The sequence below is a fragment of the Lynx rufus genome, unplaced genomic scaffold (assembly GCF_022079265.1).
Source record: "Lynx rufus isolate CCGP_SWC_20201006 ecotype Redwood Valley unplaced genomic scaffold, mLynRuf1.p SCAF_48, whole genome shotgun sequence".
NCBI lineage: Eukaryota > Metazoa > Chordata > Mammalia > Carnivora > Felidae > Lynx > Lynx rufus.
Genome location: NW_025814865.1, coordinates 308168 through 333548, shown reverse-complemented (window position 1 = coordinate 333548; position 25381 = coordinate 308168). Strand labels below are relative to the sequence as shown.

General features: G+C 56.2%; 2 protein-coding genes across 2 annotated transcripts; both read right to left on the bottom strand.

The window, feature by feature from the left end:
* Positions 1–1469: 1469 nt before the first annotated feature.
* LOC124525776 (testis-specific Y-encoded protein 1-like) lies at positions 1470–4169 on the bottom strand. The gene is made up of 5 exons (XM_047098359.1): positions 3504–4169; positions 2181–2258; positions 1914–2025; positions 1646–1791; positions 1470–1541 (listed from the first exon to the last, which is right to left on the bottom strand). Exons 1-5 carry the CDS (start codon positions 4167–4169, stop codon positions 1470–1472), a joined length of 1074 nt encoding a protein of 357 aa, XP_046954315.1.
* A 6282-nt stretch (positions 4170–10451) lies between these two features.
* On the bottom strand, positions 10452–22878 carry LOC124525788 (testis-specific Y-encoded protein 2-like). Its single transcript, XM_047098371.1, has 9 exons — positions 22755–22878; positions 14889–14939; positions 13464–13786; positions 12570–13016; positions 11795–11872; positions 11536–11647; positions 11298–11443; positions 11120–11204; positions 10452–10562 (listed from the first exon to the last, which is right to left on the bottom strand). Exons 1-9 carry the CDS (start codon positions 22876–22878, stop codon positions 10534–10536), a joined length of 1395 nt encoding a protein of 464 aa, XP_046954327.1. The 3' UTR covers positions 10452–10533.
* Positions 22879–25381: the final 2503 nt, after the last annotated feature.

Here is a 25381-nt window from a genome sequence, read left to right as displayed (position 1 = left end):
GGGAGGCAGCAGCAAGGTATACTGGCATCGACTGTGAGAAGCCTGCCTACTCCTGAGTTCTCCGGGGACACGGGGCCTTAGCTCTGATCCTCACTGGAGGCGTTGCTCACTGGATTCTCTCTCACCAAGGAGACGACACCCCTCTGGGAGCAAGGGTCCTGGCTGAAATTCCCCAAGTCCTGGCCACACTGTACCAGGACCCAATGGACCAATTTGCTCCCGCTGTGCAATCCCCTTCCCTGCCTTTCGGCTCTGGCCTATACAACAAGTCTCCACATAACAGGTCTGTCTCTTCCTCCTCCTCCTTGCAGACTCTGCCTGCCCAGGAAGGCAGGCCTCTGTGCACATGGCAACACCTGCCCCACACTGGTACTGCACCTCTCCTGCACACACAGAATCACCCTGGCAGCGGCTAGGACAGTCACACTCAGGTTCCGTCCTCGTCGTCCCTCCTCGGGTCCCCCATAAACACACACACACACACACACACACACACACACACACACACACACACACACAGACACACAGACACACACACACACACACACAGACACACACACACACACACACACACACACACACACACACACAGAAACAGAAGGGTTTTTAGCTTCCTGTATGTGTCCGCATAAACATCGTGGCAACTCTTCAAGGCTGCCACATGTGATCACTTCCCCAATTGTCTCCGGGGCTCGTAGAAGACAGGAGACGCATCCACCCATCTCTTCCAGCACTGGTCGCGTCCTCCATTGTTCCTGATGGGCAAACATAGAAGTTCTGTGCCTTTCACGTCCACACAGATGCAGAGCCCCTGATGCATATGGGCACACGCAGACACATTCGCGTACATGCACACACACGCACCCCCACACAACAGACACCAAGAGTGATATGGGATATTTTCAAATACATCCCAGATGGTGCCACTCTTTTGCCTCGCCCTTTTGGGATCCCTCTTGCTTTGTCACCCAGGGATTCCTTTCCAGCCCCCAATGGCCTTGGGCTAGTTCTAAGAATGGCTGTCAGGTTGCGGGAGGACATGGCGTGGTGGGGCACATGGAAGGAAGTGCGAGATTCTCACCACAGTGGCGCCTGGGGACACGGCAGCTCCAGTCCCAAAGACTGGCAGGCAAATCCAGACTGAAGGAGCAGGGGGAAGCCCGGGAGAGGGCGGACATCCACGGGGAGCATCTGTGGTGGAGAAGCATTGCTCCTCCCGAGTGGCCCTCCAAAGCCCCAGCCCACAGCACAACTGCATTTGGTTTGCAGGCATCGACCCACTGTGTGTTTGCAGCTGAGTCCCTGCAGGTCCCTTGTCATCCTCCCACCCGCTCCCCATGCTACCTGGGTCCCAGTCTCGGCGGACCTTCCATTTCCAAGCCAATGTCTGGCCCACGTTCCTTGCCCATACAACACATGTGTCAACACACTGCATACTGGGGTTCTCACCGACACGTGCGCACGTCAGGTCATTGTCCTCTGGTCCCTTCCTCCCACAGGTAGTACTGCAGGGGATTGGGCCACAGGTCCTCGATGATGATCTGGTAGGGGACACAGGCCGGCGCCACATTGGGCATAGCCCACTCTCCTCTCTGGCCGGGGGCCACCCACATCCCACTGCTGACGAAGGCCTCAGGGGCCCCACCTCGGCAAACCTGTTCGTCCCTGGGCAGCTATGCTCACACAGCCAATTCAACAAGTTAAGCCTGGTGGGGTCATGCCTGCGACTGGGAGCTCCACGTTCATAATCCCAAAACCACTGGACTGGAGTGGAACGAATTGCCCTGTAGCCTAAAGGAAGAGAGGATTTGAGGAGCAACCAGACGGCCTCCTCTCCACCCACCCCTCCCTCCTGCCCCTGATTCATGCTCATCATCCCCCTGCCCAGCACCACCATGGGACCCACACTCTACCAGCAAAGCTAAGCTGATACTCCTTAATGATCACTGGGTTCCAGAAGTACGGGTTGTCCCCAAAGAAAAACATCACTCTGCAGCGGTACTTGGGATGGCCCACTTCCTCCACCTGCCGTGAGCAACGGGACAGGAAGGGCAAGTGTCCTCCCTCGGGGTCCTGACCTCCTTGCCTGGCTGTGAGGGTGAGCACCTTTGCCTCACCCTCTCCTGCCCAAATCCCACACCCGACGGGACGGCCCCCAGCCACAGCCTCCCCGGTCTGACCTCTAAGTTGACCACGTAGCTGAGCACGTCTTTGTCCTGGGCACCGTTCAAGGCCGACAACTGGGGGTGATTCAGAATCTGTGCTGGGTCAAGGAGCTGTGCCTTCAGATGCTGTGGAATCAGACACGGCCCACAACCACAACCCTCCCAGGCTAAGAGCAAGGGACTAGATCATGGCATGTGCAGAAAGACCAGGAAACACTAGCCCCCACACTCCTCAGCCTCTGCAAATGCATCAGACCCCATCGACACTGCGCTGTCCGTTGGCTTCCTGTACCTCCCACGCTGTCTGCACACAGCAGGGAGAGACTCCGCTGCCTGGACTCCTCACAGTTCCTTCATATCCCTGACCTGTGTGGGTTGCCAGCAGCCCATCATAGCTTGTGATGTCGGCATGTGCTCTGACCCCTCCTCACGGCTGGGTGTTTTGGCATATTCCCGTGAAGACCAATGTTGTCACCGGCCTTCTGAGTCCAGAAGGAATAACACGGCTTACAAGAAACCGACTGCACACTAACGATGCAAACGGAGGGTGTGGGAGGGAGAAAGAGATCGAGAAGCACGGACAAGGAGGGCAGAGGAGGGAAAAGAAAGTAGACACAGTGACACAGCCAGCCAGGAGAGAAAGACATGGGTGGGACCCAGCCGGAGCCTGAGGACAGAGAGGGAAGCAGGGGTGGAGATACCAGGAGAGAGTCCTGTGTGTGTGTGTGTGTGTGTGTGTGTGTGTGTGTGTGGGTGTGTGTGTGTGGGTGTGTGTGGGTGGGTGGGTGGGTCTGTGGAGGCAGATTGTACCCCGCTCGGAGTAGGTCTGAGTCGTCCTCCTGTCTGGATCAGGGGGGTGGCATGGTTCCACTAAAGGCCATGAGTGTGTGTCTGAAATGCTCTCTTTTGACGGAACTGCTAGAAAACGTGCACAGCCTGTGAATGTGAAGGTGGGTGTGCGGCCTGTGTCACTCTCCCATTTGGCAGCGAAACGTTTCCTTGCCTTATCTGCTCTGAGTGAAGGCTGCTCTGTGCTACCCTAGCTCTGGTAGCATGGGGACACATGCCTCACGTCCACAAATAACGTGTGAGAGCAGCCTGCAGGCCAACGCTGGCGGACACCTAGAGGAAGCAGGTCCAAGTCCCCAAGTCCCCCCATCCCCAACAACCGCCCCTGTCCAAGGCCTTACATTGGATCCCAGACCGCACCAACCCAGGGCCAGGGACCACTGCCCAGCTCTCCTCCCTGGGGGCCATCGCCCTGAGGCACCCTGCTCTCAGGGCCCAGCCCTCCTGCACAACACCCCCGCCATCACCCACCAGCACAAGGAAGGATACCGCCTGGGCCCAGAAGCCAGGGATGTGCTCGATGATGGCCCTTCTCTGATCCAGGTAAGAAATCCGCCTCCGAAGAATCCTGCGCTTCAGCCGCCATAAGGCCCTGGAATCTTGGGCATTCCCAGCGCTGATCTCCAGCTGAAGACGCTCCAGCGCTGCCAGCGGGTCCTGGGCTGAGGCAGGACACAGCACTGGCTCCTGCTGCTGCGGCTCCTGTGAGAGCTGGGGCCCCTCCTCCGCCTCTGCATCTGCCTCGGGCTTCTCCTCTTGCTCCGGAATCTCCTCCAGCTGCTGTCTCCCCTCCTCCACCTCCTCCTGCTCGCGCATGTCCTCTGCTTCTGGCTTGGCTCCCTCAGAATTCTCCTCTCCAGCCACCTCTTCCTCGGTCGCCTCCCCGTCCTCTTCCTCCACCCCGATCACCACCTCAGCCGCCACCATTCCGTCATCCAATATCACCACCAATTCCTCCGCTGGGCTTGCCCCCTGTATCTCACACCCGGCCTGGGCTTCCTGCACCCCTGAACCTGGGGACTGCGGCCAGCCCACGCCCTCCAGCGCCCCTGCATTCCCACGGGCCCGGGACTCTCGACCTTTCTCATCCAGGACGATCAGGGCCCTGGGTCGACGGGAATCACCGCTTTTTCCGGACCGCGACACGCTGGCCATGACGCTCGGCCCCGGCCCCAGTGTAGCTAGGGCAGCCTCAGGACAAGGACAGGGAAATGGCAGCAGGTGGAGAGAGCCTTGCCCTCAAGGCGGTTGGCTCCCTGTTGCCTCCCGCCTCAGCCCGCCCAAGTTGGGCGCAGGCGCACAGGCTCTGGGATTTGACGACTCCGCATTGGCCGCGGCTGCCGTGGAGGCGGGGCCTAGACAGAGGCAGTGAGGAGTGTGCGCATGCGGCCTGCGGGCGAAGTGGTTCCAGGGCAGGTCAGGCCCGCTGGCCAGGTTGGCGGAGCAATCAGTTGCACGACAGCAGGGCAGGGTGTTGGCCGCCGGCTAGCGCACGCCAGCGGCCGGTCCGGGCTCTGGAGCAAGGGCCCAGCCGCCAGCGTGGACCCCGTTTTGCCGCATGTCCTCTTCAGCGCTGTCACCTTCCAGGCCTGACTCGCGAGGTCCCCGGTGTCACACAGTCTGTGTTCGCTTGTACACCCTTTCCCCAGAGGCCTCACTACGGGCACCAGAGCACTCAGCACAGGAACGTCCGCAGCGTGAGCCACTGTCTGCTCCGTCCCCTTGCCCCTGTTTCATGAAGCTGGGGCAAGGCCTGGAGAAGTCCTTAGGTGTCGCGCCTACCGGCGCCACATGCCCGTCCGCACGGTTTCTCCTCCTTGGCCATCAGGCTGAGGGCGGCGGTAAGGTGGGCGCCCACCCAGAACCAGTGACACCCACCCTAGACATACCCCACGGCCGTGTCCTTGCAAGAAAGCAGCTCAGCAGAATTCACTGCACTGCAATTCAGAGCAAACAACAACCCCCAGAGCCCCATCTGCCACTGGTGCCCTGCTGATCTCCGTACAGAGCACCAGGGAGATGGGGTAGTAGGATTTAGCAGTTTCCTCCGGTCCGGAAATCTAACCTTCCACTAAAAGGAGGACGACTCCAAGCAGGGCGCTTAGGGGCCCCTCACCGAGAATTACAAACTTGTCTGTGTCTGTCTCTGAGAAAGCCCCGTGCCTGCTGTCACTAGTACACACGAAAGCAGACGAGTTCCCTCCACGCTTCCCAGGTGCCAACGAGAATTCTGAAGAAGCGTGCACCCAGACACAGAATGTCCACTGAGAGAGACAGCGAGAAACAGACACGCAGGGAGACAGAGATATAGAGGGAGAGAGAGAGACACACATGCAAGCAGATGAAGGAAGGACGAGTGGGGGGGAAGACCGGCCTGGAGAGGGAGAGTCACAGGGAGACTGGCGGGAGAGACAGGGAGGAGGAGCAAGACAAGAAGAGACAGAGGGGCACCTATTACAAGGAAGACAGGCGGAGACAGGGGGAGGCATTAGTGAGGGAGAGGAGGGAGACGAAGACAAAGAGAGCTGGAAGGAAAGTGGGAGGGAGGGACAGGAAGAAGACAAGGGAGGGGGAGGCAAGGGGAGGGTAGGAGGAAGGAGAGCAGGGGCAGGCGAGGCGGAGACAGGTGGGCTGACTCTGACGACAGGGCAACTGCAGTGTGCACATTCACCTGGTGAAGTTCACCTGTGCAATTTCCACAGAGACGAATGCTGTACAGTGGTCAGCCCTCAGCACAAACGGCACCGTTCCCACCTGGACCTTAAGGGCAGTCTGAAACGATCCCTGAACTAGAAGGAAGCTGCAGTGAGGCCATTCTGGGTGGGGAAGAGGCCACCGCAGGGAGGAAAGCAAGGACCCGATCCCCACAGGGCTGCTGGAGGCCCTGTACTGACCAGCAGCAGACAGGAAACGGGACTGCCGGAAAGAGACCGCAGAGACCTAGGGACAGCACGTGCGGGAAGAAATCACGTCCCCAAGCTCGGCAAATTCAGGGAAAAGCAGAGGCTGCACATCCGTGAAAGTCAATGCTTTCCGAGTGGAACCAACGAGGTTCTCACAGATGCCCAGGAAATGTGCTCCACTCTGAGGCCCCTCGCCTCTGGCAAGCTTCTCATCCAGAGCGACTCATCACAGAGAAAGGGTGCACCGTGAGCAAAAGAGCCAAGGTCTCCTTCGCATCCCCGGACGCAGACAGGTGATCCGCCCAGTAATTTCAAGCCAACGTATGGTGATAAAGGTTACATTCCACCACAGTGATGGAGGAAACTCGCACCCGAGGGGAGGACAATGAGTGAGAACCGCATCCCAGGCTGTAAGGTAAGGACAGACCGTCCAGCTGTATTGACGGGTCACGAGACCGTGACTCAAATGTCTGTACAGACACCGAGGGTCTGCACAGGCACGAGGGCTGGATACTTGTAAGCAGGTAGCTGGATTTCTGAGTCTGGGCTGCCCGTATGATATGAAAGGCTAACACGTGCAAGCAGAGCTATGCCCATGTGATGCGGCTCAGCCCCCTGGGGCGGTACTTTGTACCCTGTGGAGGACCCGGGAGACGCATGCAGGCGGGCTCCTTGTGCACCTCTGCCACCGGGCACATATGTGGGAAACGTAGGGCCAAAGGGTCTGCCGTCGGGCTTAGTGTGGCTCACCCTTCAGCGGGTGCATTGAGCATCAGTGCAGAAAGCACTGGGCTCCCTGAAAGAGGCCAACGCCTGACAGAAACACAGTGGTGCTGACCCCTGCTTGATGGGCTCCTGAGGAGACTAAAAGGAGTTAAAGGCATGCAGTCCACCAGAGAGTGGAGTGGTGTTAAGCAGGGGAGGGTGCGATGAGGAGGTGTCGGGCCTAGGGTGTGAAGAGGCGGTCATGCCATGTGCATGAGTTCTGGAGATCTCACTTGCACAGGGCAGCCGTAAGCAACGCTTCACCGCCTCGTCAGGTTTCTCAGAGCTAAGTGCTCTCACCACAAACATAGAGGGTTTGCTGAGAAATGTCCCGGTGAAGGGGGCTGGACGGGGCGCTTGCACGTGAAGGATACGGGCACCTCCGTGACTGCCCGTTGTGTACCTCAGTCACGCACTAGTCCTGGTGGACTAAGCTGAGCTCAGTACCCTGCAGTCAAAGGTGTCTGCACGGTTCCCGCAAACATGAATCAGACTCCCAGGTAGGAAGTAAGGGACCAATGAGGGACCAGAACACACAGGAGGCACACGGAAACGAGACACACGCTGGCAGGGGGAAGTCTCTCCCAGCCAGGAACATGCCACATGGCAAAAGAGTAAGTGGGAAAACGTTGCTAGACCGCTTTTCACACTTCACGCCTGCACCTGCAACGTGCAAGCCAGTGACGTTTGAGCCCCGAGGGTCCAAAGGGTTTGGAAACAGAAGGACGGAAAATAGAGGCGCGACTTAATGCTCACAGCAAGGCACCTGCGTTCGGGGACATTACCTGGCTGGCAGTGAGTGCATGGCCAATCCTCTGACGAAGGTCCTACGGGCACGGAAGGATTTCTGGCTCCGGGAACATATCAGAGACCACGCAGAAGCCCCTCCCCCTGACAGCAGGACAGCAATTGGATCTGTCAGTGGAAGAAAGGGGTTGAATTCAGAGGGAAACCCACTCAAGCGCAGGAGCATACACCAAAGACAAGACAGGCCAGCAGAGGCGCAGCTGACACAACACACAGGTGTGCAGAGACGAAGGCGGTTACACGGGTACAGCTGTGCCCACTTGGGCCAGGCAAGGAGGCATCACCAGAGAGGCGTTGGCACAGGCAAAGCCAGGGAAGGACCCAGACACGCCAGGGCTCACTCAGGGAGACAGAGGAGCACAGGCAAGGCAAGACATTTCCTGGACACAGAGAACAACAGGACGATCCCGACAGGCCAATGAGAGACACGTGTGGTTCAGAGACATGGAAGTCAGAAGGCTCCTGAATTGCCGAGGGTGTCCCCTGTCGAGGGACAGCACTCTGGAGCCCACACACGCTGGTGTTGTGGTGGAAGAGGCCGCTAGGCAGCACATAGAGTTGTGCAGGGGGTTTAGCAGCTCCTGGACCCTGGGGCTCCCCAGGGAGTGCTGCGGCGACGGGAGGACACCCGGGGCTGCAGGGTGTGCGGCATGAGGGCTGTAATCCGTCGGACACAGAGCACCCAGGCCTCTGACCACGGTCCCTGGACACAAGTGTCCACACTTGAGGGTTCGGCTCTGGGGGCCGTGAGCGCATTCCACACCCACACCTTGCCCGTACCTTCTCTTTGGGACAGGCCGGGCGGAAAAGTCACCCTGGCCCCTCAGCAGGTATTGGCGGCAGATATGAACATGTGGGGGACCCTGTGTTCCCCTGTCCCGTAAAGTGTTCCTGCTGGGCAAGACCTATCAAGTAACGGCCTGCTTGTGCAGAAGGATGCCCCAAAGGGCCCCGCCCCGTGACCACTGAGGCCGTGTTCCCACTGCAGAATCATGGGCCATACTTTCTTTGGATGTTCACACCCAAAGACACGGGCCAGCACAGGGAGCTTTTCCAGGGTACCCCGACGTTTACACATCAAGCAGCTGAGAAGACGTGCTTCTCCAGCCAGTGTGCAGACAGCAGCGAGAGAAAGACCTGCCTTCCCTTCTAGAGAGTGCGACAGCCTCCGCCCTGGAAGAGGTAAGGCTTGGGCGTACAGATCCCCAACTCCACAGCGTGCTGACACCCCGCTGACCATGTTGTCTGCATACTGGTAGGGGCAAGAAGCCTCCATGCATTGGGACTGCCAACGCCTTCTCCGGAATAGAGCCACTGCAGAGAAGGCTCTTGTACTGCAGAGCTGTGCAGTGGGGATCCTGGGGGGCTTGGGCAGCTTGGGAGACGGGAAGATTAGTGTGGGGATGTCAGTCTCAGGCACGCTGTGCTGGGGGCCGTGCAACTTGGGGATAGAGAAGAGCCTGCGATGGACAGGGCTGAACTCTGTCTATTGCCCTGCTAGCACGGTGGAGCCTTTGCCCCATCCCTAGCACAGACATCTCTGGCAAGCAGCCATCTGCTGTGTAAGGAGTACCCCAGCACTCGCCTCTTCCCAGGTGAGGCTCGTCCCAGTCCTTTCTAAGCCCCAGGCCTGCCCGGGACCTCTGCACAGAATGCTAAGGCTGCACAAGTCCATCGTTCCCTATGTGGCCGAGGCAGCCTTTGTCCAGGCACTCGGGCCAAGGAACGCAGGCTGCCTGGGACGAGGCGACCTCTCTGAGCGCCTGCTGGTGTTTGCCCTTGGGAGTCTTCTCACAAGTCTCACATGGCGTGTTGGACACACGGCTTAAGCCTGTGGACTCAGAGGAAGAGCAGCACCCGACTCATCACGGCTGACGATGAGAGGGCAGAGGGCACACGGGAGAGGATGGCGTGTCCGTGGCCTTTAAGAGCTCCACCTCCCCGCGACCCTCCCCTCTGTTGGCTTGCAATCTGGGCCCCCCATTCGTAACCTGAGGTCATTTCAGAAACAGCAAAGGTCACACAAGGGCATCCGTACTAGGACTCCTTCAGGAGTCTTGTGGGTGTGTGTGTGTGTGTGTGTGTGTGTGTGTGTGTCAATATGTGAGAGTAAGTGAAGCAGTGGGTGGGAGGCTCAGCTTCAGGAAGTGGAACCAGGAAAGTTGGCTGTGATTTTGGAGTTGCGTGAGACTGTAGTGGGCTGTTTCCTCTGCAGTGTGTACGTTCTCCCTGTCAACTCTGCCTGAAGCAGAACTTCATCGGTCTTACCCACCCACTCTCCCTCTGGTCCCTCGGTTCCCTCCCCTGGACACCACCAATCCGACAGCCTGCTCACAATCCCTCAAATATGTATGGCTGCTCCTGAGATCCTGACCTTGTCCACGAGACAGTCTGCATTCGTAGACATCTGAAAACCAGAGGGTATTCAACCCTGGGAATTCCTCCCTGTGTGGCGGTTCAGTCAACATGACTGAGGATGTCACCATGCGGGATTCTGGGGGCACCATCATGGACATCCCCAAACCCTGAGTATTGGACATCCCTGGCCTGTGCTGGCCTCTGCATTTCCTTGAACTTCCTCATTTTCACAGGAAAGATATGAACCTGGGCGCTGGCCTTTCTCTCAGGTTTGTGCCCTGTCCTCCCTCACTCAACTCCCCATTGGTTCAATCTTACTGACCTCACACGCAATCCCAATGTGTGACCCATCCCTACGGACAATGTCCTACGTCCCGCCCTTCCTGGGAACTGCAATGTGCAGGCACAGAACACTTACACCTCTGGACAGCCGCATGTATACATGGACACGCCCCAGAGCGTACCTGAGCAGAAAACACACACAAACACTTCATGCTGTGTATCTCCCATTCTATATTTCTTCAAATGTATATTCTTCAAATGTACTTCTTCCAATGTCTTTCTTCAAAACCCTGCGCCACGTGTCACCACCAGCCTTGTCCTTCTTTCACGGGCAGGAGAATCTTGTGGACCATCGGTGAGCATCGGAAGGGTTTCCACTGGGGTCCGTGAAGTGCGATGCTCCTTCATAGTCTTCTCAAGATCGTGCATATCCCTGGGATATACGGGTACACACAGACAGAGGCACACAGACACACCCACACCCACATCGATACACACACACACACACACACACACACACACACACACACACACACACACACACAGGACAGGTGAGAGTCTCATCTGGGCCCTGTTTAAGGTTGCTTGAATGTTTCCAAACGGAAGGTAGAATGGGAGGGTGTGATAAGCTGTGCCAAAGCTGACAAGTGGCTCCAGAAGCCAGACAACATGTCAGTTGGTGGCAGGAGGCCTGAGGGTGGGGCTCATGGTCCTGGAATGACAGTTGTCACCGTGCTATCTGATGAGCCAGCTTGGGATGTCCCGCTCTGCTCATTCTTGTTGTCTAGCCCACTGCCCACCTTCAGCCTCCCCAAAGGGGCAAAGCCTCTTTGACACGTTACGTCTTAAGACTCCCTGTCTCAGGCCGATGCCCTTTTGACCTGGCGTCACCTCCTGTGCCACTGTGAGTCTCGGTGCCTCCGTGCAGAAGAGAATTGTGCCATGGGCCCCACGGCACACATTTCAGTGCCCACACCCTTGGCTGCTCACCTCTTTCCCTCTCAGTGCTCTCTCCTGGGGCCTCCTCCACCTTGAAATACGGCAGGGGATTGCGCCAAAGATCCTCTATGATTATCTGGTAGGGGAGACAGGCCAGGCCTCAGGTAGCTATCCCACGCAGTGGGGGAACCCATGAAAATCACCTCCCTTCCTCGTTACAGGGCCCCACCTCAGCAATCCTGCTAGAGCCGGCAACGCTGTGGTCAGAGAACCAGTTGAAGAAGTTGAGGCTGCTGTTGTCATGCCTGCGTCTGTAGGCCTCCTGTCTGTACCTTGGGTACCACTGGATGGGACTGGAATGAGACGCCCTATACCCTGCAGGAAGACGAGTATGTGAGAAGGCGCCAGAGAACTAATCACATTCAACCCTCCACCCACTGCCGCCCATGCATTCAGTGGACACTTACCAGCAAGGCCAAGGACATACTCCTTCGTGACGACTTCATTCTGGAAGTAGGGGTTCTTGCCAAAAAACAGCAGGATCTTCCGGCATTCCCTGGGAAACTTGTGTTCCTCCACCTGCCGTGGTAGAAATGTGGGGCAGAAATGTGAAATCTTGTTCCAGGAGACCCGCCCTCCCCTGAGGAAGGAACACACCACTTCTCCCCACCACCTCCCCTGCCCACACAGCCACCCACCCACACCGCCTCCCACTCCCAGGCCCACCTTCAGATTGGTCATGTGGCGAAGCATGCTTTCATCGTGCTTGCTAATCAGGGCTGACATCTGAGGGTGGTTCACAAACTGCTGCAGGTCAAAGAGCCTTCAGGTGCTGGGCATGAGAGAGCTCGACCCAGAGGACCAGTGTGGACAGCATCCTGGCGTCCTCCCCCAGGGACTGGCGTCCTCCCCCAGGGCCTCACGCCCTCCCCACGGGCTGCATCCAGGCCCACGGGGTCTCCGCATTCCGCAGGGCTCTGCTACACACGCACAGGAGGCTGTGCACGCCCAGACGCCCGCATCCACGCCTAGCCTTGTGTGCTCATGAGGACACTGAGGACGCTTACTTCCACACAGCCACACAGCACACATCCGGTCTCGCGCCGACCGGACCGGAGGGCATTCGCATCGCCTAACCCGCAGCAGGAGGCTTAGCGGGACCCAGACACGTGCCCCCACGCGGCTTTGCGTGGGAAGAAGCCCTCGGTCATTTCCCCGTCCTGGCCTGGACCTCCACCGCCACTCCCCACTCTCGCAGCGCTGTTTCCGTGCCAGGTGCCACGGACAGCACACGTGCCTCCACCACCCCAGCACTGCCCTCCTCCCACACTCATTGCAGAGCCAGGACCACTGGATGGGATCACGTTTGCACCTTCCCGGCCACTGGAGCGTGGCTTAGCTCCAGTCCCTGTCCCGGGTTCCTCTAAATGTCACCTCCCTTTCCTTCCTCTTGTGCAAGCCCAGCCCCCTCTGGACCCTCCCCCAGCAGCAGGAAGGATACAGCCTTGGCCCAGAAACCACGGATGCCCTGGATGAGGGCACTTCTCCGTTCCAGATGATGCCGCCGCCTCTGCCACATCCTGAGTTTGAGTCGAGCGTGCTCCCGGCTGGCTTGTTTATTCACGGGCTGTAGCTCTATCTGAAGGGCCTCCAGAGCCTCCAGCGGGGAAGGGCAAGGACGGAGGCCTGTCTCGAACTGCTCCTTCTTATCCTGCTTCACCTGCAGCTCCAGGGCTTCTTCCACCCATCGGCCTTCCTGCTCACGCGGCTTCCGTTCCTCCTCCTCCCGCTCCTCCTTGTCCTCCTTTCCTTCCACCTCCTCCTCGCCCTGCTGCTGCTCCTCCAGCGCTCCCTTCTCCTGCTCCTCTTCCTCCTCGGTTTGCAATTCTGCTCTCCCTTTAATGGCTCCCACGCCTTCCCTGCCTCCTCCTGCTCCTCCCCCTGGTCCTCTTCCCCTGCCACTGCTGCCGCCGCCGCCGCCCCCACCGCCGCCGCCGCCCCCGCCCCCGCCGCCCCCATCCAGGCCCCGGTCCCCGCCGCCGCCGCCGCCGCCCCCCCCCCCGCTGCCGCCCCCGCCCCCGCTTGGATACCCTGGTGCTCCTGCTCCTCCCCTTTCATTTCCGCCAACTCCTCCTCCTTCCGCTCTTCCTCCTTCTGCTTGGGCTTCTGCTTCTCCTCCTCCTTCTAATCTTTTACTCCTGCTGCCTCTCCCCCGCTTCCTCCTCCTCCTCCTCCTTCTGCTCTTCTGTTCCTGCTGCTCCCCCTCGTCCTTCAGGTCCTCCTCCTCGTGAACCTGGACCTTCTCCTTCCCCGGCTCCTGCTCCTCGTCCTCCTCCCCCTTCTTCCTCTGGTCATGCCCCTCTTCCCCAGGCGCGTCCTCTTCCGCGGCCGCCACCTCAACCTCGTGCTCCACCAGGCCCCACAGCGCCTCCACCGCCACTATGTCATGCCCCAGCGGCACGGATATCTCGCTGGGGCCGCCCACCTGCCCCTCGGGTCGGGCCTGGCCTTGCTGCACAGGCTGTTCGCTGGTGGCCTGCAAGCCTTCGGCCTGCGCCACCTCCGGCCCTGCCGGAGACCCAGTGTCCCCATGGGCCCTCGTCTCTCGACCGCCCCCTTCCCGGTCGAAGGCGGCATGGGGCCTCCGGGCATCCCCAGTGTTTCGAAAACACGAGTCGCGCAACATGCGGCCCCGGCCCGAGACACGAACGGTGGCTCCTACCGACGACGAAGCGGGAGGTGAGAGCACGGCCCCCCTCCCCAGACCCAGTCGGGGGAGCCCGGAGGGCAATGGCTGGCAACTCGCTCCCCCTTCCTCCCAGAGCCCAAACGTCGACGGGGCGCATGCGCACGGTGCTGTACCCAGGATGCCTTGGCGGTGGCTATCGCTCTGCTGCCGCTGCCTCAGAGGCCTTTGTGGTGAGAGGGGTGCGCCTGCGGCTTTGAGGCTGAGGGAGCTCCAAGCCACGCCCAGGCTGCTTCACTGCCTTCAGGACCAATCATAGGGAGGGTGGTGTGCGTGGCTTCGGCGGTCCCGCCCCCTAGGTCACCCGGAAACTGGGGCGCGTCTGTTGCCTAGGCGGGAAGGCTCTGGGCCCCACGCAGTGCAACTCCTCCCGGGGACTTGCAGCCGGCCCTCTGTGCCCTCTGGGTGTCCTGTTTGGCTTCTGGCCACGCGAAAGCGACCTTTGCATTCCACGGTGCGCTGGGCACGCGGCTATCTACACACACGGGTAAAGGGGGACCTCCACGCTTTTCCCACTTACACCGCCACCTTTGTTCATTGTGCCCCGAGTCCGACCAATCCACTGAGCGGATCACCTTGGCTGTCCGCGAGACGCACTGCAGCTGTGCGCCTGCTGTCTGTGCCCCCTGGTTTTCCATCTGCTCAGCCTCCTTTGCATACTCTCTACGTCCATCCTTGCTCCAAGAAGACATGTATGTCATGACAGCAGTCTAGCAGTGCACCGGCTAGGGTAGGTCGGTGACAAGAGGTGTGTGACGTGGGGAGGACGCCACACTAGGGGAGGCTGCGGAGCATGCGCGCTGCTCTTGCCGTTTGTCCCCGTTGCCTGCAAAGTGACACACTGGCAAGCACACACCGCCCCCCTCATGATCGGCTGCCCATCCCTCCCGTGTGTGGCAGTGCACAGGAAAGACCCGTGACCATGGGCCCTGGGACTCCTGGGGCTTGTGTCTGTCTCACGGACAGCGGTCCCCTTCCGCCCACAGTGCTTGGCCATCTTCTCACAGGGAGCCTCCCCAGGCCTTCGTTGGCCGTATGTCTGTTCATCCTGGTCCCATTTCCTTTACCACTCACTTAGGCGGCAGGCTGCCATGAGCGTGGGCGCTGACTCCAAACACTGTCCCCCTGTGCCACAGACAGCATGATTTCAAGGGCCTCCGAAAGGTGTCAGGGGGCTGGGGGATGTAGCTCTGGGAGGCAAGTGAGGGACACGCCCCAGGGTCTACACGAAGCCACATTACCACTTTGGGGAACCAATGAGCTGCAGAGGGTGTGAAGTGAGGGCAATGATGTGGTCTCCCTCCCTGTCAGGGCACTGGTGATGTGGACTCCCTGCCTGTCTCCTTCAGACAGCAGCAGCTACACACACACACACCCCACACAGAGCCACTGCAGGATTGGAGGCTCGAGATGCATTGCCTGGCCAGGCACCACACTCATGCGCTGCCTTTTCCCTTTGGTGGAATGCAGCGCTCCCCTCCCTCTTCATGGGACCAGGAGGCTGCCAGGCAGGCGGGGGCTTCTAGGATTGCCAAATTGGTGTGCCGGGCCCTGTGGCCAACATGTTGCTTCCGTGACACAGAAGAGGTTCCTCCAGACTCGCTGGGCCACGTCAGGAGACGTACGGGGGTACCGAAATGCTCCGGGGTGGCTGTGATATACGAGGCAGCACACCACAGCTTCAGGGGACAGCAATGCATAGAAACGCAGGTGGATGGGGAGAGGCTGAACAGGTGGTAGGGGGCTGAGAGGGGGTGGCCACTGTGACAGACAGAGAGGCAAACATTTACCCCGAAAGGGAGAGGAACAGGTCCAGTGGTGAGCCCTCAAGCTGCCCTCAGCAGAGGATGTAGGGGGTGGGCAAGACAGGAAAGCAGGCCCAGACCCTGGTGCACCTGGCCTATGCAACTCACTCCCTCCAGAGAAATGGGGCCGGTCAAACGCCCATGCATCGCTGGAAGACCCCGTGGCAGGAACGTGGGAGCAAGTGTGGGTCCCAGGTGCAGGGACTGCCTGGGACAAGCAGGCAATGCCTTTCAGTTTGAACAACACCTACCACAATATTGGGGCCCAGGGGCCGGGCCCCAACTTCGCAAGGGACCCTAGACCAGCCAGGCCTGTCTCTGCAGGGTCATCCGGGAGGATGTTCACCGAGACCCACACCCTGGCTGGGTACACAAGGCCTTGCGATGATCCCCCTAGGCCGGTCCAGGAGCAGGACCGGACTTACTCAGGCTATCTGCTGCCTCCCTCCACTAATCCCCACTTCCTCGCAGGGAACTTTGGTCCTCCTCCACTGGGCCATGCAAGGCCCAACCCCAGCTTGCCCCTGGCCAAGGCAACACAGGACGAGCGGGCCCAGGCAAAGTCCAGGCTTTCCTCCCGTCACGAAAGGTGATCAGCTAGCTCCGTGTCGATCCCAGGAGCGAAGGGACTGCACTCGCTGGACTTTGGCACTTGAGCCTCCCCCTTACCCACCAAGTCAGGAAAGCCCCCAGTCTCTCTCCTTCGCTAGCCAACGGCCTACACACACTCACTCAGGCACAAAGATGCACGGCCACGCGGCACGTGGACACACACACGCACGCGCTGCCAGCACAAACGCTAGGTCTCAGGCAAAAGTACTCACAGGCGCCAGCCACAATACACTCACAGACACTCTACTGGACCTCTGCACTCACTCATGCCCTCTGCCACATCCCACTCACGAGGCTAGCGCCTCCCCACGACCCACACTTGCTTCCCCCCCTCACACAACACATGCATTTGTCCTGGGGCCCAAACCCGGCTGAAAACTAGGGCAGATTCAGGACTTCCATTGGGTCACGGAAGCTGGCATTGAGATGCCAAGGAAAGGGAGCCACAACTGATACCAACCTTACAGTACCAATGGCATTGGGACTTGGCATGTGGAGAAACAGCAGCCACGACTAGGTTCCCAGCCTCCTCGGCTCCTGCCCTTTCTTCACACCCTCTAAACACTGGGGACTCCCTTGGGTGTCAGTACCTCCCAGCTGGCTGCAACCTACAGGGCAAGGGCCAAGGGACTGACCTTTCACAGTTCACATGTATACCCAGCTTGTGTGGGCTGCCTGGAGGCAGTCACGGCTTAGGAGGTCTGGATGTGCTCTGACCCCGTTACTTACGCGTTCCTTTGTGTGTTCCCTTGCAGCCCTGTGCCATCAGCAGCCTACTATGTCCATAAGGACATGCACAGCACACGGAAACCCAGATGCACTGATACTGTCCAGGGACAGGACAGAGACAGAGAAAGAGAGATGGAGGTGGGGGAGGGAGAAAGCGTTCCCTAAAGAAAATGATCACAGGGACTCAGAGACAGACAGACACCAGAGGGACATGGAAGGAGGCAGAGGAAGGAGAGTAAGTCATGACTAGAGATAGCCACAGAGGGGGAGTGTGTGTGTGTGTGTGTGTGTGTGTGTGTGTGTGTGTGTGCCAGTGCCTGTGCGTGTGCGTGTGCATGCGTATGAATGGGTGAAATTGTCTGGGACTGAGACACGGGTGTTGCCACGATTCCTGGACTCTCGAACGCCCTCTTCCAGCAGAACGGAGGCCCGGTATTCTCAGGAGTCTCAGCGTTTTCCGGAACACGACTCATTCGCTTTGGGGCCCTAGCCCATCCTCAGGCTGGGGCCATAGAGCACACGGAGTGGGAACATGAGACATGAGGCTCCAGACTAGGCCCAGCAGGTGGAGCGTCGAGGCCCAAGGTGTTTAAATGCCTGCTGCCTCCTTCTGGAGCCCACCAGCATTTGGGAAGCACGCCCATGGCCCCGTGGCCCTTCGGACACTGCAGTAGTTGTGGCTGTGGCTGGGGCTGTGGCTGTGGCGGTGGCTGTGGTGGAGGTGGGGCAGAGGCAGGGCACTGAACTCTTTGACCGTGGGTCCTTGGGGAGAAGGATCTCCAGACCAGACCCAGACAGTTGGCTGCTGTTCAGGAACAATCAGCAGGAAGGGAAGTGGGCGTGGCTCCAGCATTTGAGCCCCTTCCTCCCCTTCCCGGGTCTGGAGCCAGTGCTCTGCCTCCCCCTCCAGGGTGGCCTCCCTGTTTGGTGCATGTCCTTTTCCGCTTTGTCATCGACCACAACTGTCCTGTGGGATAGCTCATATCGGAGAACTGGTGCTACAGATCTCACCTCTTTGGGGAGGAGCCAAGATGGTAGACAGCATGGAAGTTTCTTAAGTGTCTCGTGTGCATGAAATACAGCCAGACCAACACTAAACCATCCTACCCACCCAGGAAACTGACGGGAGGATTAGCACAGCAATCTGCATATCCTGAACCACAGACTTCAACAGGTACGTGGCATGGAGGAGTGAACTTGGAGAGCGAGGAGGCTCAGGAAGGGAGGTGCTTCTGTGCCCGGAGAGGCGAAGGAGACTGGGCAGGTGGAAATTTTACCAATTTTCTTTAATATTCTTCTACATTATTCTTTCCTTTCGTGTCTATATTCACAAATTCTGTTTTACTCCCATATTCTCCTTCTAGTCTATTTCAGTGTTTTGATTTTTCAAATTCTCGCAACATTTCCCTTTGTAATATTTGTTATTTTCTAAATTTTTCTCCACTCCCACTTTTTTTCTCTCGTGTCAAACCCTTTCAACACCCAGATGAAACATGCCTAGAATCTACCATCATTCATTCCCTTTTTTACGTGTGTGTTTTTAATTTCTTTACTTTTAACATTTTATAATTTGAATATTTCATTTGAATTTTCTACCTCATGAGTTCCTTTTCTCCCTTCAAAATGACAAAAGGAAGGAATTCACCCAGAAAGAAAGAGCATGAAGCAACGAGAGCCAGGGATTCAACCAACACAGATACAAGCAAGATGTCTGAAGCAGCATTTAGATGTCTGAAGCAGCATTTAGAAGCACGATGATAAGAACACTAGCTGCGGTCCAATGTAGATTAGAGTCCCTTTGTGTAGAGAAACCATGAAGTAAAAACTGGCCAGAATGAAATTAAAAATGATATAACTGAGCTGCAATGACGGATGGATGCAGCGGTGTCAAGCATGGAGGAGACAGAACAGAGAATCAGCGATATGGAGGACAAACTGATGGAGAATATGGAAGCAGGAAAATCGAGGGAGATTAAGGAAAAGAGCACGGTTGAACAATTAGAGAAATCAGTGACTCATGCAGAGGGAACAACATCAGAATCACAGGGGTCCCGAAGAGGAAGAGAGAGAAATAGGGGCAGCAGGGTTATGTGAGCAAATCATAGTGGAAAATTTTGCTAACCTGGGGAAAGACACAGCCATTGAAATCCAGGAAGCACCGAGGACCCCCATTAGATTCTACAAAAACTGACCCTCAGCAAGGCAGCAAGGCATATCATATTCAAGCTCACAAAGTACTCAGGCAAAGAGAATCATGAAGGCAGCAAGGGGAAACAAGTCCCTAAACTACAAGAGAAGATAGATCAGGTTTGCAGCAGACCTACCCAGAGAAACTTGGCAGGCCTGAAAGGGGGGGGGGGTAGGATTTGTTCACAGTGCTGAATTAGAAACTTACGCAGCCAAGAATTCTTTATCCAGCAAGGCTGTCATTCAACTTAGGAGAGACAAAAAGGTTCCCAGACAAACAAAACTTAAAGGAGTTTGTGACCACTGAATCACACCTGCATGCAATTTTAAGGGGGGACACTCAGAGGGGAGAAATGATTATCTATCTATCTATCTATCTATCTATCTATCTATCTATCTATCTATCTATCTATCTATCATCATCTATCATCTCTCTATGTATATGTATATGTATATGTATACTTATAATTCTATTTTTATTTATTTATATTTATTTATATTTATAGGTAGAAATATAATTAGATATATAGAGATATATAGATATATAGATGTAGATGTAGATATAGATATAAAGATATATAGATTTTTTTTCTCCACCTCTTCAAAGAAGATAATGGCCATAAATTCATAAATTTCAGTACTCAGTTTATTTTTTTTTCAACGTTTATTTATTTTTTGGACAGAGAGAGACAGAGCATGAACGGGGGAGGGGCAGAGAGAGAGGGAGACACAGAATCGGAAACAGGCTCCAGGCTCTGAGCCATCAGCCCAGAGCCCGACGCGGGGCTCGAACTCACGGACCGCGAGATCGTGACCTGGCTGAAGTCGGACGCTTAACCGACTGCGCCACCCAGGCGCCCCTTTCAGTACTCACTTTAAATGTCAGTGGACTCAATGCTCCAATCAAAAGACATAGGGGAACAGAATGGATGAGAGAACAAGCTCCATCGATATGCTGTTTACAAGAGACCCACTTTAGTTGTAAACACAACTTCAGAGTGAAAATAAGAGGATGGAGAATCATCTGTCATGCTAACGGTCAGCAAAACAAAGCCAAAGCAGCCATACTTCTATGAGACAATCTAGACTTTAATGTAAAGACTGTGTCAAGTGATGCACAAGGGCATGATGTCATAATCAAGGGGTCTATCCACCAAGAAGACCTAGCAATTGAAAACATTTATGTGGCGTATTTGAGAGCAACCAAATACACAAATCAATTAATCACAAACATAAGGAACCTCATTCTTAGTAATGCCATCATAGGAGGAGACTTCAACACCCCCTCGCTGCAATAGACAGATCATCTAAACAAAAAAATCAACAAGCAAACGGGGGCTTTGAATGACACACTGGACAAGATGGGCTTCACAGATATCTTCAGAACATGTCATAATAAAGCAGCAGAATATACGTTCTTCTCCAGTGCTCATGGAACATTCTCCTCTACAGATCATATCCTGGGGAAAAAAGTCAACCCTAAGGAAGTTCAAAGAGATCGAGGTCACACCGTGCATATTTTCAGACCACAACACGACGAGACTCGAAATCAACTGCAAGAAACAATTTGGAAAGGTAACAAATACTGGGAGACTGAAGGACAGCCTACTAAAGAATGAATGGGCTAACCAGGGGTTTAAAGAGGACATGAAAAGTATATGGAAGTCAATTAGAAAGTATATGGAAATGATAACACCTTTATATCCTTAAAGAGGATATAAAAAGTATATGGGAGTCAATGAAAAAGTATATGCGAGTCAGGGATAACACCACAACCCAAAACCTCTGGGACGCACCAGAGTCGGGAATAAGAGGACCTATCTAGCAAGTCAGGTCTTCCTAAAGAAGAAAGAAAGATCTCAGAGACACAACCTCACCTGACGCCTTAGGAGGCTGTAAAAAGAACACCATAGGAAACCGAAAACATTCAGAAGACAGGAATTAACAATGATTAGAGCGGAAATTAATGCTATTGAAACCAAAAGTCAAACAAAACAAAAACACACACAACCTCAAACAAACAAACAAACAAACAAACAAACAAACAAACAAACCAAAATAGGAGAACAGATCAATGAGCCCAGAAGCTGCTTCTTTGAAGGAATTAACAAAATTGATAAGCCAGTCATCAGTTTGGTGAAAGAGGAAAAGGAAAGGGCCCAAATTAATAAACTCAAGAATGAAAGAGGAGCGATCACAAGAAACACAGCAGAAAGGCAAACAATAATAAGAGAACTTGGGGCGCCTGGGTGGCGCAGTCGGTTAAGCGTCCGACTTCAGCCAGGTCACGATCTCGCGGTGCGTGAGTTCGAGCCCCGCGTCAGGCTCTGGGCTGATGGCTCAGAGCCTGGAGCCTGTTTCTGATTCTGTGTCTCCCTCTCTCTCTGCCCCTCCCCTGTTCATGCTCTGTCTCTCTCTGTCCCAAAAATAAATAAACGTTGAAAAAAAAATTTAAAAAATAAAAAAAAATAATAATAAGAGAACTTTAGGAGCAATTATTTGCCAATACAATGGGCAATGTGGGAGAAATGGACAAATTCCTAGAAACATACACACTACCAAAGCTGAAAGAGGAAGAAGAGCCAAATTTGAACAGACCCATAGCCAGTAAAGAAATCAAACTGCTAATCAAAGACCTGCCGAAGGAAGAAGACTGCAGGGCCAGATGGCTTTCCAGGGGAGTGCCAGCAAACATTTCAGGAAGAGGTAACACTTATTCTCTTGCAGCTGTTCCCAAAATAGAAATGGAAGGAAAACTTCCAAACTCTTTCTATGAAGCCAGCGTTACCTTGATGCCAAAACCAGAAAGAGACCCCACTAAAAAGGAGAAGTATAGACCAATTTCCCTGATGCACATGGATGCAAAACTCCTCAACCAGATATGAGACACTCGGATCCAACAACACATTAAAATGTTATTCACCACGACCCAGTGGGATTTGTACCTGGGATGCAGGGCTGGTTCAACATCCACGAAACAATTAACGGGATTCATCACATCAATAAAAGAAAGGACGAGAACCACAGGATCCTCTCAATCGATGCAGACAGAGTGTTTGACAAAATACAGCATCCTTTCCTGGTAAAAACCCTCAAGAGAGCAGGGATGGAAGGAGCACCCATCGAGATCATAAAGCCATGTATGGACGACCCGACGTTACTATCATCTCAGTGAGCAAAAGCTCTCAGCTCAAGTCACGAACGAGACAGGAATGTCCACCCTCTCCACTGTTATTCAACATAGTATTGGAAGTCTGAGCCTCGGCCTCTTCACCCTTCTGCTCCCCCTCTTCAGCTACTGCTCTTCCAGCCCTGGCTCTACCTTTTCTCCTCCTCTTCTTCTCCCTCTGCTCACGTCCTCCTCAATTTCCTCCCCCAGCTGCTCCTGCTCTTTGACTCGTGCTCCTCCTCTTGCTCGTCCTGGACTTACTCCTCCTCCACTTCTTCCCTCGCCTGCACCCCATCATTCACTCTTCCTCCTCCTCCTCCTGTAACTCCTCCCTGTCGTCTTCCTCCATCTGATCCTCCACCTCCTCCTCCAACTCTTCCTCCTAGGCATCTTCCTCCTTCCCCAGGTCCTCTCCTGCTACTGCCCTTCCTGCCCTACCTCTGACTTTTGACCTCCTCTTCTTCCCTCTGCTCTCGTCCTCCTCAACTCCCTCCTCCAGCTGCCCCTGCTCCTTTGGCTCGTGATCCTCCTCTTCCTCGTGCTGCACATCATCCTCTTCCATTTGTCCTTCTCCTGTACCCAGTCATTCACTCCCCCTCCTCCTCCTCCACTTCTTCTTCTAACCCCTCCCAATCCTCTTCCTCCAGCTCCTCCCGCTCCTCCTCTTCCTCCTCGGTCTCTTCCTCCTTCTGCTCCTACACTTCTGCTCACGCCATTCCAACCCTGGCTCTACCTTTTCTCCTCATCCTCTTCCCTCTACTCTCGTCCTCCTCAACTTCCTCCCCCAGCTGCTCCTCCTCCTTTGGCTCGTGCTCCTCCTCATCCTGGACATCCTCCTCCTCCACTTGTTCCCTCTCCTGCACCCAATCATTCACTCCTTCTCCTCCTGCTCTAACGCCTCCCAATCCTCTTCCTCCAACTCCTCCTCATCCTCCTTCTCCTCCTCGTCCTCGTCCTCCTCCTCCTCCAATGCTTCCTCTGGTCATCCTTCTCTTCCCCAGGCACATCTTTGTCCCTTAAGACCACCACAATCTCCTCTAAGAATGGGAGCAAAAGCTCTCGCACTGCCCCCAAGCCATCCGCAGTGAGCACCGGACCCTGGGGCATGGGCCCTCACAAGCCATCGTGTCCCTGCAAAAGGAGCCTGGCAACCTCCCGGGGAGACCTGGTAGTGGGAACCTGGGACAGCGACAGGGTCCCCGGTGCAGCGACACCCAAGGGACGATCGTATCGTGCTCTGTCTTTTCAACAACACCTATAAGCGGTATCGGATCTAGAGGCCAGGCCCCAACGGGCCTCACATGCGGCCCCTGACCAGCCAGCCCTGTGTCGGCAGCGCCATCCAGGAGGAAGCTCACCGACACACATGCCATGCCTGGGACCCCAAGGCGCTCCGATCACCCCCTAGGCAGATAAGGCCAGGGCTAGGTTACTCCATGGGACCTGATGCATCCCTACAGTCGTCCCCAATTCCTTGTAGGACAGGTCGGACTTCCTCCACTGGGCCATGGGGTCTCCATGCTGTCCAGCTGGCAGCAGCCAACACATGACCAGCGGTACTGGGACACTGTCCAGCCTTTCCTCTCATGCCGGACGGTGGCCGCGTCTTTACCGAAAGCCCTGTAAGGGGGCAAAGGGCTGTGGGGAAGGCAGGTAGGCGGGTAGCCAGGCACAGATGAGACCACCCGCTGTGATCCCGCAGGGTCACTGGGACTTCAATCCATCTGGCCCACACGCAAATGCTAGGGATGGGGCTTTGGGGGCAGTGCGGCTTCAGGCTTGCAGCTTCAGCGTCAGGGAGCTGGGCACACACACCTGTGGGCAGAGCCGGCAGCAGACTGGGACCAGTGTTCCTCCGTAGGCCCCCTTGACCCTCCACCACCTGAGAAGAATATGGGGGGTGGGCTGTAAGGCTTTAGACTCCCCAAAGCGCACACACAGTGGGCCACGTGCTGCCCGCTGCAGTTTGGGGCGGGGCGGGGGGAGCACGGTCGGGATTCCTGACTCCAATGCCCACAGCATTCTCCGTCGACATGCAACCGCTGAGACACTGAGAAAGGAACCCAGTTCCCCATGTTACATGAGGCCAGGAGTCGACAAAGCCTGAGGCTAATCAGGGACGCCCGCACAGGGGCTGAGAGGCTCATGCTGGCACCACTTACGTGCAAGGGGAACAGAGTTCTGGGACACACCTTGACATGTCCCGAGCCCAGCTGCAGCGGCAGTGGTGATCTAGTGTGGCGGGGAGAGGTGTTGCAGGCAACGAACTGTCCCCTAAGAGAGCAGCTGGCAGGCTGCTCACCTGCCCATCCACACTCGGATCCCCACACACCACACTGCTGCGGCACTCCAGGGGGACGCAAGTCACCTGAGGGCTAGGGTCCAAGCTCCTCCCTTTCCCTGGGCCTGGTGCACAGGAAGCAGAGAGGAGAGCCCCGAGGAAGAGCTGACTGGTGACAACACATGGCACGTCGCCTAGAGCAGAGATTCTTGCTGGACGCCTCCCTCCAGCGAATTACCTACGCCCTCTGCACACAACGTAGCCTGACAGCTTGGGTTCTTTAGCTACTCTGTGCACAAAGTCTGGGCACAACCTTGTAGCCCCTCCGTATTTGCTACTGTAGGCCCACCAGGGCAACTCAACACACACACACACACACACACACACACACTCACTCACTCACTCACTCACATAGGCACACACTAACACACACACAAGCACACTCACTCACAAGTGGTCCACTGGCCGCTGGGCACAGGCTTTCCTCCCCTCGGTCCCCGTCTTGACCTTGCACCAATTTCCCTTTTGCACCTGACTTGAGCCCCCTGGCAGAGCAACGGTTGCACCGTCCCAGCGATTACCATCAGGATTCAGGAGGGAAGGGACTGCACTCTTGTATTGTGGCACCTGACCGTCCCACATAAGCACCTCATCCACAGAGACCCCTGTGTCTCCTCTTGTCTCGCCAGCGGCCTACACACACACTCCCGCACACACAGAGACACACGGCTACGCAATTGCACGAACATATGCACGCACACACTGCCGGCACCACCACGGATCT

Excerpts from the sequence above, each read along its gene's own strand:
- LOC124525776 (XM_047098359.1), bottom strand. The coding sequence starts at position 4,169 with ATGGCCAGCGTGTCGCGGTCCGGAAAAAGCGGTGATTCCCGTCGACCC. Across the intron at positions 2,259-3,503 it reads CTGGCTTCTGGGCCCAGGCG|ATTCTGAATCACCCCCAGTT; the intron begins GTATCCTTCCTT and ends GACCCAGCACAG. Across the intron at positions 1,542-1,645 it reads GGACGAACAGGTTTGCCGAG|ATCATCATCGAGGACCTGTG; the intron begins GTGGGGCCCCTG and ends GTCCCCTACCAG.
- LOC124525788 (XM_047098371.1), bottom strand. The coding sequence starts at position 22,878 with ATGGAAGAGGATGATGTGCAGCACGAGGAAGAGGAGGATCACGAGCCA. Across the intron at positions 13,787-14,888 it reads CATGGCAGCCTGCCGCCTAA|GAGCCACCGTTCGTGTCTCG; the intron begins GTGAGTGGTAAA and ends CGTCGTCGGTAG. Across the intron at positions 11,648-11,794 it reads GCCACATGACCAATCTGAAG|GTGGAGGAACACAAGTTTCC; the intron begins GTGGGCCTGGGA and ends CTACCACGGCAG.